The sequence below is a fragment of the Rana temporaria genome, chromosome 5, assembly GCF_905171775.1.
Source record: "Rana temporaria chromosome 5, aRanTem1.1, whole genome shotgun sequence".
In the NCBI taxonomy this organism is placed as follows: Eukaryota; Metazoa; Chordata; class Amphibia; order Anura; family Ranidae; genus Rana; species Rana temporaria.
The window spans coordinates 400,886,835-400,900,549 of NC_053493.1; the positions used below are offsets into that span (position 1 = coordinate 400,886,835).

The 13,715-nt window shown below is 45.1% G+C and overlaps 1 protein-coding gene across 1 annotated transcript in view; it reads left to right on the forward strand.

Annotated features, from left to right (window-relative positions):
• TG (thyroglobulin) overlaps positions 1–13,715 on the forward strand; it is a 426,102-nt gene that overhangs the window by 82,444 nt on the left and 329,943 nt on the right. Inside the window, exons 18-19 of the mRNA XM_040354673.1 lie at positions 4,160–4,314; positions 6,798–6,954. Coding sequence (XP_040210607.1) covers positions 4,160–4,314; positions 6,798–6,954 — 312 coding nt within the window. The remainder of the gene's footprint in view (positions 1–4,159; positions 4,315–6,797; positions 6,955–13,715) is intronic.

Here is a 13,715-nt window from a genome sequence, read left to right on the forward strand (position 1 = left end):
TAAATGTGAATGGCGCCAAAAATGTGTCCGATGTGTCCGCCATAACGTCGCAGTCCCATTAAAAATCGCAGATCGCCGCCATTTCTAGTAAAAAAAAATAATTAAAAAAAAATAATTCTGTCCCCTATTTTGTAAGCGCTATAACTTTTGCGCAAACCAGTCGCTTATTGCGATTTTTTTTTTTTTTTTTTACCAAAAATATGTAGAAGAATACGTATCGGCCTAAACTGAGAAAAAAAAATGTTTTTTTTTTTTTTAAATTGGGATATTTATTATAGCAAGAAGTAAAAAATATTGTATTTTTTTCAAAATTGTCTCACTTTTTTGTTTATAGCGCAAAAAATCAAAACTGCACAGGCGATCAAATACCACCAAAAGAAAGCTCTACTTGTGGGGAAAAAAGGACGTCAATTTTGTTTGGGAGCCACGTCGCACGACCGCGCAATTGTTAGTTAAAGCGATGCAGTGCCGAAAGCTGAAATTTCACCTGGGCAGGAGGGGGGTATATGTGCCCAGTAAGCAAGTGGTTAAGGTAAAAATGGTGTGTTAAGCCCTGTACACACGATCGGATATCTGATGGAATCTAATCCGATGGATTTTTTAGTCAGATATCCGATGAAGCTGACTTTTATCAGTCTTGCCTACACACCATCAGTCAAAAATCCGACCGTGTCAAAACGCGGTGACGTAAAAAAAAACGACGTGCTAAAAAAAAATGAAGTTCAATGCTTTCGAGCAGGCGATTCTGAGCATGCGTGGATTTTTGACCAATGGACTTCCACACAGACGAATGTTTTTTTCTATCGTTTTTTTATCCATAGGAAAAATTTAAAGCATGTTCTATTTTTTTGTTTACACACACCTCTCCCCGTTCTTCAGCTCCTGTGACCGATCACGGGACACCGGCGGCGATCGGGTCCGTGGGTCCCATGGGCGCGGTCACGGAGCTTTGGACAGGGTCGCGCGCACGCCCCACGCCCCACAGGTACATGCCCAGCCGTGTCATTCTGCCAACGTATATGTGCAGGAAGCGGTCCTCAAGTGGTTAAATGATATGAGATCATCAAACAAATTTTACTATTACACAAAGATAACCCTAGTATATATAAAATGTAGTTTTTATATGATTTTATTTATTAAGGGAAAATACTGTCGCTGTCCAGACCTGCCTGGTCCATGTGAAAAAGTTATTGCCCCTCCTTGCTAAATCATGAATGAATTGTGATTAACCAAATTTTTTTAGTTCAATTTCACTTGCAACACCCAAGCCTGATTACTGCCAGACCTGTTGAATCAAGAAATCATTAAAATAGAAGCTGTTTGACCAAGTGAAGCAAGCTAAAAAATCTCAAAGAGCAACACATCATGGTGTGATCTAAAGAAATTCAAGAACAGATGAGAAACAAAGCAATTGACATGTATCGGTCTAGAAAAGGTTACAGAGCCATTTCTAAGGCCTCGTACACATGACCGAGAATCTCGTCGTAAATGAAACATCGTTTTCCTCGACGAGGTTCTTGTCAGGCTTGTCGAAAATCTTGACAAGCTTTCTTTGCATACACACTGTCAGTGTCAAGACAAAATCTCGTCGTTCTCAAACGCGGTGACGTACAACACGTACAACGGCACTATAAAGGGGAAGTTCCATTCCACTGGCATAACCCTTGGGGCTGCTTTTGCTAATCTCATGTTACTGCGTGTTAAGTAAAAGTTTGGTGAGAGACGATTCGCGCTTTTCAGTATGTTACAGCGTGACAAATGTGCTATCTCCATTACGAGCGCTCCCATCTCATACTTTATTCTGAGCATGCGTGCGTTTCTAAGCATACACACGAACGTGTTTCTCGTCATAATCCAACCCGATGAGAAACACGACGAGGAAATTGAGACTCCCGACGAGAAAAAAGAGAACATGTTCTCTTTTTTTCTCGTCGAGATCCACGACAGTTTTCTCGACAAAAAAATATACACATGACCGTTTTCCTCGGCAAAAAAGCTCTGCCAGCATTTTTCTTGATGGATTTGTTGAGGAAAACAGTCGTGTGTACGAGGCCTAAGGCTTTGGCACACCAGCGAACCACGAGGGGAGAGCCATTATCCAAAAACTGAGAAAACTCGGGACAGTGGTGAACCTTCTCAGAAGTGGCCGGCCTACAAAATTACTTCAAGAGCACAACGACGACTCATTCAAGAGGCCATAAAATAACCCCCAACAACATTTAAAGAACTGCAGGCCTCACTTGCCTCAGGTAAGATCAGTATTCATGATTCAACAATAAAGCCTCGTACACACGACCGAGGAACTCGACGGGCGAAACACATCGTTTTCCTCGTCGAGTTCCTTGTTAGGCTGTCGAGGAACTCGACAAGGCAAGTTTCTCCATTCCCGTCGAGGAAAAAGAAGACATGCTCTCTTTTTGGCTCGACGGGATCCTCGACAGTTTCCTCATCGAAAAATGTACACATGACCGGTTTCCTCGGCAAAAGAAAAAAACAGCAAGTTTCTTGCTGTTTTTTGCCGAGAAACTTGGTCGTGTGTATGAGGTAAGGCCTCCTCCCCTGCCAGACCTGTGTACATTTTTCGACGAGGAAACTGTCGAGGATCCCGTCGAGCCAAAAAGAGAGCATGTCTTCTTTTTCCTCGACGGGAATGGAGAAACTTGCCTTGTCGAGTTCCTCGACAGCCTGACAAGGAACTCGACGAGAAAAACGATGTGTTTCGCCCGTCGAGTTCCTCGGTCGTGTGTACGAGGCTTTAGAAAGAGACTGGGCACAAATGGCCCAGGCCAAAAACCACTGCTGACCAAAAAGTACACAAAGGCTTGTCTCACATTTGCCAAAAAACATCTTGATTATCCACAAAAATTCTGGGGACTATGGACTGATGAGACAAAAGTTTAACTTTTTTGAAGGTGTACATCCCATTTCATCTGGCGTAAAACGAACACAGCATTTCACAAAAACAACATCATACCAATAGTCACACGTGGTGGTGGTGTTAGCATGATGGTCTGGGGCTGCTTTGCAGCTTCAGGACCTGGACAACTTGCCATAATTGATGGAACCATGAATTCTAAACTCTACCTGAAAATCCTCAAGGAGAATGTCCGGCCATCAGTTTCTGACCTCAAGGTCACTTGTGTTATGCAGCAGGACAATGATCCGTAACACACTAGGCTCCAAAACAGATCAAAATTAAGGTTTTGGAGTGGCCTAGTCAAAGTCCAGACTTAAATCTGATTGAGATGCTGTGGCATGACCTTAACCACTTAAGGACCGCCTCCTGCACATTTGCGTCGGCAGAATGGCACGGCTGGGCACATGCACGTACAGGTACGTCCTGTGCTAGTGCCCAGCCGTGGGTCGCGGGGACCCGATCGCCGCTGGAGTCCCGCGATCGGTCCCCGGAGCTGAAGAACGGGGAGAGCTGTGTGTAAACCAAGGGGTTCAGATTGATTGAATGTATCTTATTTTCAGATTTTCTGCAGCTAATACCTTGAGTACTCTTTATTCGTAGGCATATCTATTACAATGGAGCAAAATGTGGTGATTGTATGAAGTGTTGTAAGTTCTGGCAACCCATAGATGTGATATAAAGGCTTAAAGGAACAAATCAAGTTTTATTTGTTTTACCTTTTAATTGATTTTTTTCCAGGTTTTTGTTGGCTGTACCATTGGCATTGTCTCCATAGCACTTGTTAATTATTATTATTATTATTATTATTATTATACATGATTTATATAGCGCCAACAGTTTACGCAGTGCTTTACAATGTAGAGGGAGGACAGCACAATTACAGTACAGTCCAATACAGAAGGTACAGGAGAGCTTACATTCTAAAGGGGGGGGGGGGGGTACAAAAGGTAATAGCTGCCTAGAATGATTTGATGGGGGTGGCTCGGGGATAGTTTACGGTTTGTGCGGGATAGGGTTCCCTGAATAAATGAGTTTTCAGGGATCTCTTAAAGTTGGACAGGGTAGGGGCTGATCAGACATACCGGGGCAGGGAGTTCCAGAGGATGGGAGAGGCTCTGGAGAAGTCCTGAAGGCGAGAATGGGAGGAGGTAACAAGGGAGCTAGAGAGCAGGAGGTCCTGGGAGGAGCGGAAGGGACGATTAAATGATTATTATAGTAAAAATTTGGATACTGTGTTTTCAGGGATGGAGCCATTCAGTATGATCCAGACTCAGGCTTGGTTCCAGCTCTTGCTCCCCGCTGGTAAGATGTGTACCGATGACTACGCTGGATTATTAGAAGCATTTAGAACCTTTATATTGAATGATCTGAGGGCCAGAGGACTCTGCCATATCCAGGTAGGATCTCTTCACTTCCTCTACAGAAATAACACTATGGTCTTAATTCATAGAAGTGTAAAGCGGGACAGAACATCCAACCAAACACTAGCAGGGAAATTTTAGAAAATAAAATGAATCTTCTATTGTCCATTGCTGGATATTTAAAGGATAAGTGTAGCTTTAGTCAACCCCCCTATCCCCTGTGTATGGTCAACTCATTAGCATCATTGTGGACAACGTTGTCCATTTTTTATAGGGAGGAGTTTGTGCTATTTTCCTACACACTCACCGGCCACCTTATTAGGCCACTCGTTTAATTGATTGGTAGCACACATTGCTATTCAGCCAATCACAAGGCAGCAACTCAATGCATTTAGTCATCTAGATGTGGTAAAGATGACTTGCTGAAGTTTAAACCAAGCATCAGAATGGGGAAGAAAGGAGATTTAGGAGATTTAGGTGACTTTGAACGTGGCATGGTTGTTGGTGCCAGACGGGCTGGTCTGAGTATTTCAAAAACTGTAACTCAAATAACCACTCGTTACAACCAAGGTATGCAGAATATCATCTCTGAATGCACAACACATTGAACCTTAAAGCAGATGGTCTACAGCAGCAGAAGACCACATCGGTTGCCACTCCTGTCAGCTAAAAACAGGAAACTGAGGCTACAATTCACACAGATGATTAGCCTGTTGCCTGGTCTGATGGGTCTCGATTACAGCTGTAACATTCAGATGGTCGGGTCACAATTTGGGCGTAAACAGCATGAATGCCTTGTATCACCGGTCCAGACTGGTGGTGGTGTAATGGTGTGGGGGATATTTTCGTGGCACACTTTGGGCCCCTTAGTATCAATTGAGCATCGTTTAAATGCCACGGCCTACCAGAGTACTGGACAATGAGGTCACTGTACTCCAATGGCCTCCACACTCACCAGATCTCAATCCACATACCTAGTACGTGATCTGACACTTCCTGGCCTGTGGTGCATGCGTGTGATTGGACATATTGCCATTCTGTGCGAGGGGAAGGTACTGATTCTGTGTTTAAGCTAAGTAGGAACACAGATCTCTATCTTCCCCCAGTCAAAGCACCCCTCCCACACTGCCTAGGAACACATTTAACCCTTTGATTGCCCCTGATGTTACCCCCTTCCCTGCCAGTGTCATTAATACAGTGACAGTACATATTTTTTATCAATGATCACTGTATTTGTGTCCCCAAAAAGTGTCAATTAGTATCTGATTTGTTCGCCACAATATCGCAATATCACAATATAAGTCACTGATCACCGTCATTAGTAGAAAAAAAAAAGAATTAAGAAAAAATAAAGAAAAATATCCCAATGTTTGTAGACGCTATAACTTTTGTGCAAACCAATCAATATACGCTTATTGGTATTCTTTTACTTTTTTTTTTTTACCAAAAACACATAGCAGAATACATATTGGGCTAAATTGATGAAGAAATTCGTTTTCTTTTTATTGAGTGTGTCTTATAGCAGAAAGTAAAACATAATTTTTTTTTTCAAAATTTTCGATATTTTTTTTTTCCAACACAAAAAATAAAAACCACAGAGGTGTTCAGATACCACCAAAGAAAGCTCTATTTGTGGGAAAAAATGGACAACATTTTTATTTAGGTAAAGTGTCGCACGACCGCGCAAATGTCAGTTAAAGACAGTCTCAAAAAATGGCCTGGTCATGAAGGGGGGAAGGGGGGTGTTAAACCTTTCCGGAGCTACATGTAAATATAATATACCTTCCAATCTATTTACTAAAGCTAGTAGATTAAAGTGGGAGTTCACCCGAAAAACAATTTTTAACATTAGATTGAGGCTCATTTTGTCAAGGGGAATCGGGTAGTTTTTTTTAAATCGAAGCAGTACTTACCGTTTTAGAGAGTGATCTTCTCTGCCGCTTCCGGGTATGGTCTTCGGGACTGGGCGTTCCTATTTGATTGACAGGCTTCCGACAGGCCTCTGACAGTCGCATCCATCGCGTCATGAGTAGCCGAAAGAAGCCGAACGTCGGTGCGGCTCTATACGGCGCCTGCGCACCGACGTTCGGCTACTTTCGGAAAATCGTGACACGCTGTATGCGACCGTCGGAAGCCTGTCGGAAGCCTGTCAATCAAATAGGAACGCCCAGTCCCGCAGCCCATACCCGGAAGCGGCGGAGAAGATCGCTCTCTAAAACGGTAAGTACGGCTTCGATTTAAAAAAAAACACCCGATTCCCCTAGACAAAATGAGCATCAATCTAATGTTAAAAATTGAGTTTTTGGGTGAACCTCCACTATAAGGATTAAAAATGGTTAATGCTGATTTGAGATTTAGTTCTGTTTTAGGAAATTTATAACGCAAGGCCAGATTTGAGTTATTCCGTTTATATATAAATCTATTTTTTTTTTACCATAATTAAAGCAAGTCTCTATGTAATTGAATAGTGTCTGATGATTGTATTCCTCTACTCTCTGTGTCTGTTCTCTCTGGGACAGGTGACCACGTTCGGAGGCGAGGGTACCGTACCCCTATGTGATGATTCCACTATCCACGTTGAGTGTTTGACGTCTACTCGTATGGGAGTAAATGTGACCTGGACTGCCCAGATATATCAAATCCCAGAATCCTCGCTGCCCACTTTACGTGACATCGGTAAATTTTATTTTACGTGACATCAGTAAATTTTATTTTACGTGACAGATGCAAATGTTTTAGAAAATTAAGGTCCACTTAGGGGCACCCCCATACAAAAATATTACTGCTTCAAAAAAAAATAAAAAAATAAACAAAAGTGTGGGAAAAGGCGAGGGTGACATCACCACTCTCCCAACAAGATCCCGGGGAATGTTGAGTATTCTACACTGTGCTGGGTTGTCTTCTCGCAAGATTTTGGATAATCTCCATTTCCTTGGATGTCACTGGAGGGCGGGTGAAAGGTCCGCCAGAGCCTATTTAAGGCGCTGGCTCCCACACTTGCAATTTTGCATGTGGGTAGAGTAGGGACAGGTACCAGGTCTGGTAGGGACAGGACTAGTGGGAGGGAAAGATTTCTGTTGGGGAGGCAAAGCTTAGGGCTCGCAACTTCTCTGGATATCTTCCTACTTGGGCACAAGACGGCCAGGCTGCACTACTCCCCTCATAACAGGCGCCGTCAGTTCGGTTGAATCCTGCTCTCTACACACAGTTGGACAGTTGGGTTTATTGTGAATTGTCTTTGTATAATTTGAGCACAAGTTCTTCATCCCAGTTGGCCTGTGTGCGTTATTGCTGCCGTAACCACGCTGCACCCACATAGACACAATAATAACAAAAAACCCCACAAAGAACACTAAATAAAATAAACTTATAAACTACACTGAATGTATCCCCCAAAACACATCCCTTAATTTAAAAAGCAGTAGTAGTAGAACTTTTTTTTACACTTCACTTAAGGGCTAATTCACACCAGCAAGAACTTTTTTTCAAATAAAAAAAAATTCAAAAGTAGTAGTAGTAGTAGTTTTTTTATGAAATTTCTTTTAAGAGCCCATTCACATATATTTTTTTTTTTAATAGAACTTTTTTTTTTAAATAAAAAATTCCAAAAAGTAGTAGTAGTAGTTTTATTTTACTTAAAGGGGTTGTAAAGGTAATCCCCCCCCCCTAAATAGCTTCCTTAGTGCAGTCCTCCTTCACTTACCTCATCCTTCCATTTTGCTTTTAAATGTCCTTATTTCTTCTGAGAAATCCTCACTTCCTGTTCTTCTGTCTGTAACTACACACAGTAATGCAATGCTTTCTCCCTGGTGTGGAGAAAGCCTCTTGAGGGGGGAGGGGGCGAGCAGGCAAGACATCTACTTTGCAGATAGAGAAAGGAGCTGTGTGTTAGTGGGCGTCCTGACACTCCTGCTCGCCCCCTCCCCCCTCAAGAGGCTTTCTCCACACCAGGGAGAAAGCATTGCATTACTGTGTGTAGTTACAGACAGAAGAACAGGAAGTGAGGATTTCACAGAAGAAATAAGGACATTTAAAAGCAAAATGGAAGGATGAGGTAAGTGAAGGAGGGCTGCACTAAGGCCCCTTTCACATTGAGGAGTTTTTCAGGCGGTACAGCCCTAAAAATACTGTAACTATCCCGCCTGAAAAACTCCTTCACTGCAGACTCAATGTGAAAGCCGGAGGGCTTTCACACTGAGGCGATGCGCTGGCGGGAGACAAAAAAAATCTCCTGTCAGCAGCATCTTTGGAGCGGTGAGAGGAGCGGCATGTATACCGCCCCTTCACCGCTCCTTCCCATTGAAAACAATGGGAAACCGCGGCAATACCGCGGCAATACCGCCCGCAATGCGCCTATAGAGGCGCATCGCGGGCGGTATTAACCCTTTATCGGCCGCTAGCGGGGGTTAATAACGCACCGCTAGCGGCTGATTCCCGCGGCAATCCCGGCGGTATAGCGGCGATATTTTTAGCGGCGTTATACCGCCACCGCAGCTCCCACCCCAGTCTGAAAGGGGCCTATGGTAAAGGAAGCTATTTAGGGAAATGAACATACCTTTACAACCCCTTTAAGGGCTAATTCACACCAGCAAGAACTTTATTTTTATAAAAAAAAATAGTAGTAGTATTTTTTTTTAATGAAATTTCTTTTAAGGGCTCATTCACATATTTTTTTTTTTTTTATTAGAACTTTTTTTAACTTTCTTTTAAGGGGTCATTCACATTTTTTTTAATTAGAACTTTTTTTAATTAAAAATTAAAAAAGTAGTAGTAGTTTTTATTAATGACATTTGTTTGAAGGGCTCATTAACATATTTTTTTTTTATTAGAACTTTTTTTTTAAATTTCACTTAAGGGCTAATTTCCACAAGTAAGCTGTGCTGATTGTAATGCCACATCTAGCACATCACAAAAATTTTTGGCACAGTAAATTTAAAAGATACAATAAGGAAAAAAGTTCTGGCTATATGAGCTTACAATCTAAAGGATAATTAGACAACATTAATAACACATGCAGACATCTTATAAAAAAAAAAGCATATCTATACAGAAAAATAAATTCTAAGCTGTGATTGTGAAATCTTGTGATATCCTTCATTGCAATCCTTTTTATTTGTGTATCTAATTCTGTGAATGATTACATCTGAATTGAAAGGAAACTTTTTAGACAGATTTTTCAGAAGATATCTTTCCTGGAAAAATTAAAAAACGGAAAATTGTATACTCACCTTTCCGTAATTTTCCTTTCCTGACGCATCTTCATGGCAGCACACACTGGGTTGTGACTCCGCCCCCACAACCTGACAGGATTGGTTAGCTATAAATTCGAAGAGGAGACACCCGGCATCATTCTCCGTAAATATCATCATCATTGAACAACAGGGTGGGCAGTTGTGTGCTGCCATGAAGATGCGTCAGGAAAGGAAAATTACGGAAAGGTGAGTATACAATTTTCCGTTTTCCTGACGCATTCATGGCAGCACACACTGGGAAATAACTCGCTAGTCGGGCGGGTTCAATGCAAAAGTATTTTATTTCCTATAGAGCTGAAGAATTGGCCCTGAAGATAGATCTGCCAAACTCGGAAGTTGCCAACAGAGCGGCGTCCACTCTGTAGTGGGTGATAAAGGTATGCCTGGAAGACCAGGTTGCTGCTCTGCAGATGGTCTCTGAAGAGACTCCACAATATGCTGCCCAAGAGGTAGCCACTGCCCTAGTTGAATGCGCTTTGATGCCTTCTGGGATCTCCAGCTGTTGAGTGGAATATGCTTTTTCGATGGCCTTAACTAGCCAAGAGGCGATGGTTCGAGAGGAGGCTGCCTGACCTCGTCTGGCTCCGTGAGGTATAATCAGGAGGGCGTCTGTTGACCGAAGGTGGATAGTGGCTGATAGGTAGTTAGAAATTGCAGACTTAATGTCCAAGGCATGCGGTTCACCATCTTCGTTAGAAAGGCATGGCAAGACGATGTCCTGGCCGTAGTGGAAGGCTGAAGTAACCTTGGGAAGGAAGCGATCCGAAGGCCTTAGTACCACCCTGTCGGACAGGAAAACTAAGTATGGTTCCTTTGACATAAGAGCTTGCAGCTCCGACACTCTCCTAGCCGAAGCAATGGCAATGAGGAAGGACAATTTTAGGGTCAGGTCCCACAAGGAAATTGAGTTGAGCGGGAAGAAGGGAGGATTGGACAACGCCTCCAGAACTACTGAAAGATCCCAAGCCGGAAAGGATGGTCTCCTGGGCGGCCTAATTTTAATACATGCCTTCATGAACTGAATTATCAAGGGGTGCAGGGCCCATCTAGTGCCTGTTTTGGCAGACAGAGCGGAGATCTGCACCTTCAGGGTGCTTGAGCTCAGACCTTTGTCAATTCCTATTTGCAGAAATTCTAGGATTTGGTAAGGATCCGGAGAGACGTGATTCCAACCTTTGAGTTGCGCCAAATGGGCGAATCTCTCCCAGACTCTGGTGTAGACAGTGTTCGTGGTGACCTTCCTGGCCTGCATTAAGGTTGCTATAACTGCCTGGGAACATCCTTGTTCTCTAAGCCTAGCCCTCTCAACCTCCAGGCTGTCAAGTGGAGTCTGTCCGGAGCCGGATGGAGGAGCTGACCTTGGTGAAGGAGGTCTGCTGAGACCGGAAGGTGGATAGGAGGTCGGGTGTTGAGTTGCAGGAGAGTCGTGAACCACGGCCTCCTCGGCCAGAATGGTATTACCGCGATCACTGTGACTGATGACCTTCGGAGCCGAGATAGAAACCTTGCTATCAAGGGAGTTGGGGGGAAGATGTACCCCAGATTGAAGTCCCATGGATGAAGAAGGCAATCTGTCCCTTCTGCTGTCGGAAAGGGAACTCTGGAAAGAAATTTCACGCATTTGGCATTCGCTGGTGTTGCGGCCAGGTCGATCTCTGGAGTCCCCCATGCCTCCGTCAAAATGGAGAACTCCCGGAGGTTCAGAGACCACTCGTTGTTTGAACGAAGTTCCCTGCTCAGGAAGTCGGCTAGCGTGTTCTGTGCCGCTGGAACGTAAACTGCTCTCAGGTCTAATAGATGAGCCTGTGCCCATTCCATTATGGGGTGAACCTCCTCTAATAGAGTGTGGCTTCGGGTACCGCCCTGTCTTTGGACATAAGCTACCGCCACCTTGTTGTCCATCCGGATTAAAGCGGTCTTCCCTTGTAGCAGAGGCGCGAAGGCTAAGAGTGCCTGGAACGCAGCTCGGAGCTCTAAAATGTTCGAAACTGTGCCCCGGGCAGGGAAGTGCCACGGTCCCTGGGCTGTCTGGTCCCGGTAATGAGCTCCCCAGCCCTTTTCGCTGGCATCTGAGGTCACGATCTCTGGACTCGGAGGAGCTATAGGTCTGGATCTCCTGAGGTTGGCAGGATATGTCCACCACACAAGAGCGTGCTTCACTTGAGTGGAGATTCTGATGCGTTGGTGCATTGAAACTCCGTCCCACTGTCTTAGAAAGGAGTTCTGGAAGGCTCTCATGTTCCACTGGGACCACTGCATCATGGGAATGGTTGAGGACATTGAGCCCAGTACGCTGAGGCAGGTTCTGGCTGACGCGAGTTTGGAGGACAGTAGATTCCGTACCTTCTGAACTAGAGGTTCCACCTTCTCCAGGGGCAGCTGTACCCTGTTCTGTTTGGTGTCCAACTCTGCCCCAAGGAATATCATCACCTGTGAGGGTTGAAGGCTGCTCTTCCGCCAATTGATCAGCCAGCCGAAATTCTGAAGGGTAGCGATCAGGATCTCCCGCTGGAGGAGCAGAGTCTCCTGGCTTGCTGCTAAGAGCAAGATGTCGTCCAGATAGTGATGCACGCGAAGTCCCCTTTCCCTGAGGAGAGCTACGAGAGGTAGGAGGACCTTTGTGAACGTTCTGGGTGCCGAAGAGATGCCGAACGGTAGGCATCGGAATTGGAAGTGCTGTTGGCTGATGGAAAAGCGTAGAAACTTCTGGAACGCCGGATGGATTGGCACATGGAGGTAGGCGTCGGAAAGATCCACCGACAGCATCCAATCCCCTAAATTTACTGCCAGAAGGATAGACTGGAGACTTTCCATTTTGAAAGCTTCTATCTGAATTCTCCTGTTGAGACGTTTGAGGTCCAGAACGGGCCGAAGGTCCCCTGACTTCTTTCGGACCAAAAATAGAGGGGAATAGAATCCCCTGCCCCTTTGGTGCGAAGGAACTTCTATAACTGCCCCCTTTAGAATCAGCTCTGAAATATACTGAACGAGAAGCTTCCTTTTGTCCGGAGAAGATGGAATCTTGGTGGGTTGGAAGACAGTGTGAGGCAATGCCCCCATAAAGTTCCACTTGTGACCCTGGCTGATCGTAGAGAGGGTCCATGGGTCCTTTATGTGCTCTAACCACACTTGTGCAAAAGCCCTGAGCCTGGCGCCCACCTGAGCTGGGTGGGCAGGCAAAGCTTCAAAAGGACTTTGGTTGGTCCCCTGCGGTGACGGGCTTGGTCTTCTGAGCCCTTGTAAAGGGAGGGCGAGTGGATCTCCAATCTCTCCTAAACTCCCTGCCGGGGCGATAGGTTCTGGCCTCCCTGTATCTTTCAGGCAGATTGCGCCTGAAGGTAGGATTCCTCTGAGGTTTGGGTCTCCTATCCGATGGAATAAGCCCTGATTTTCCTCCAGTGACCTTGGAGATCGCAGAGTCCAATTTAGCGCCGAACAGGTTTGCGCCATCGTATGGTATCTTGCACCAATTTGACTTCGATGTTGTGTCAGCGACCCAGGGTTTCAACCATAAGGCTCTGCGGGCCATCACTGAGGCTAACATGGATCTAGCCGAGGAGCGAATCGCATCTACTGAAGCCCCTGCCACAAAGTCGCCAGCCAGTCTGATTTCCTGTAAAGTGGAAATCACCTCCCCCTGATCGGTACCTTCCAGGAGGGCCTTTTCAGCATTGGCTGCCCATGTGGAAATGGCTCTGGCGACAGCTGCCGTGGTAATGGCTGGTCTGCATGCTCCCCCTGCCGTAGAATATGCCTTTTTTAGCTCCAAATCAATTTTGCGGTCAAGGACATCTCGGAACGAGACCGCGTCTTCTATGGGCAGCGTAACATGCCTGGCGAGCCGCATTAGGGATGAATCAACGATGGGGGCGTTGATGAGGGGGGAGACTTTAGGCTCCTTCAGCGGGTATAACTTAGCTAGTTTATTGGACAGACCAGGCCGCTTGTCTGGTTTTTCCCACTCGTCTTTGATGAGGTCCTCTAATTCCTCAATGAAGGGGAACAGTTCAGGGTCCCTTCTTAATTCTGGGAAGTATTTCCCCACCTTCGGGGGATCTGCCACTGGTTCTTCCCAGCCAATGGCCTCCTTAACCGAGCGTGCAAAGGGTTCGACCAAGCTGAAATCAAACCCTGATATCATCTCCTGTTCCTCAGGATCGGGAAGGGTTCCTGGTAGCTGGGCAT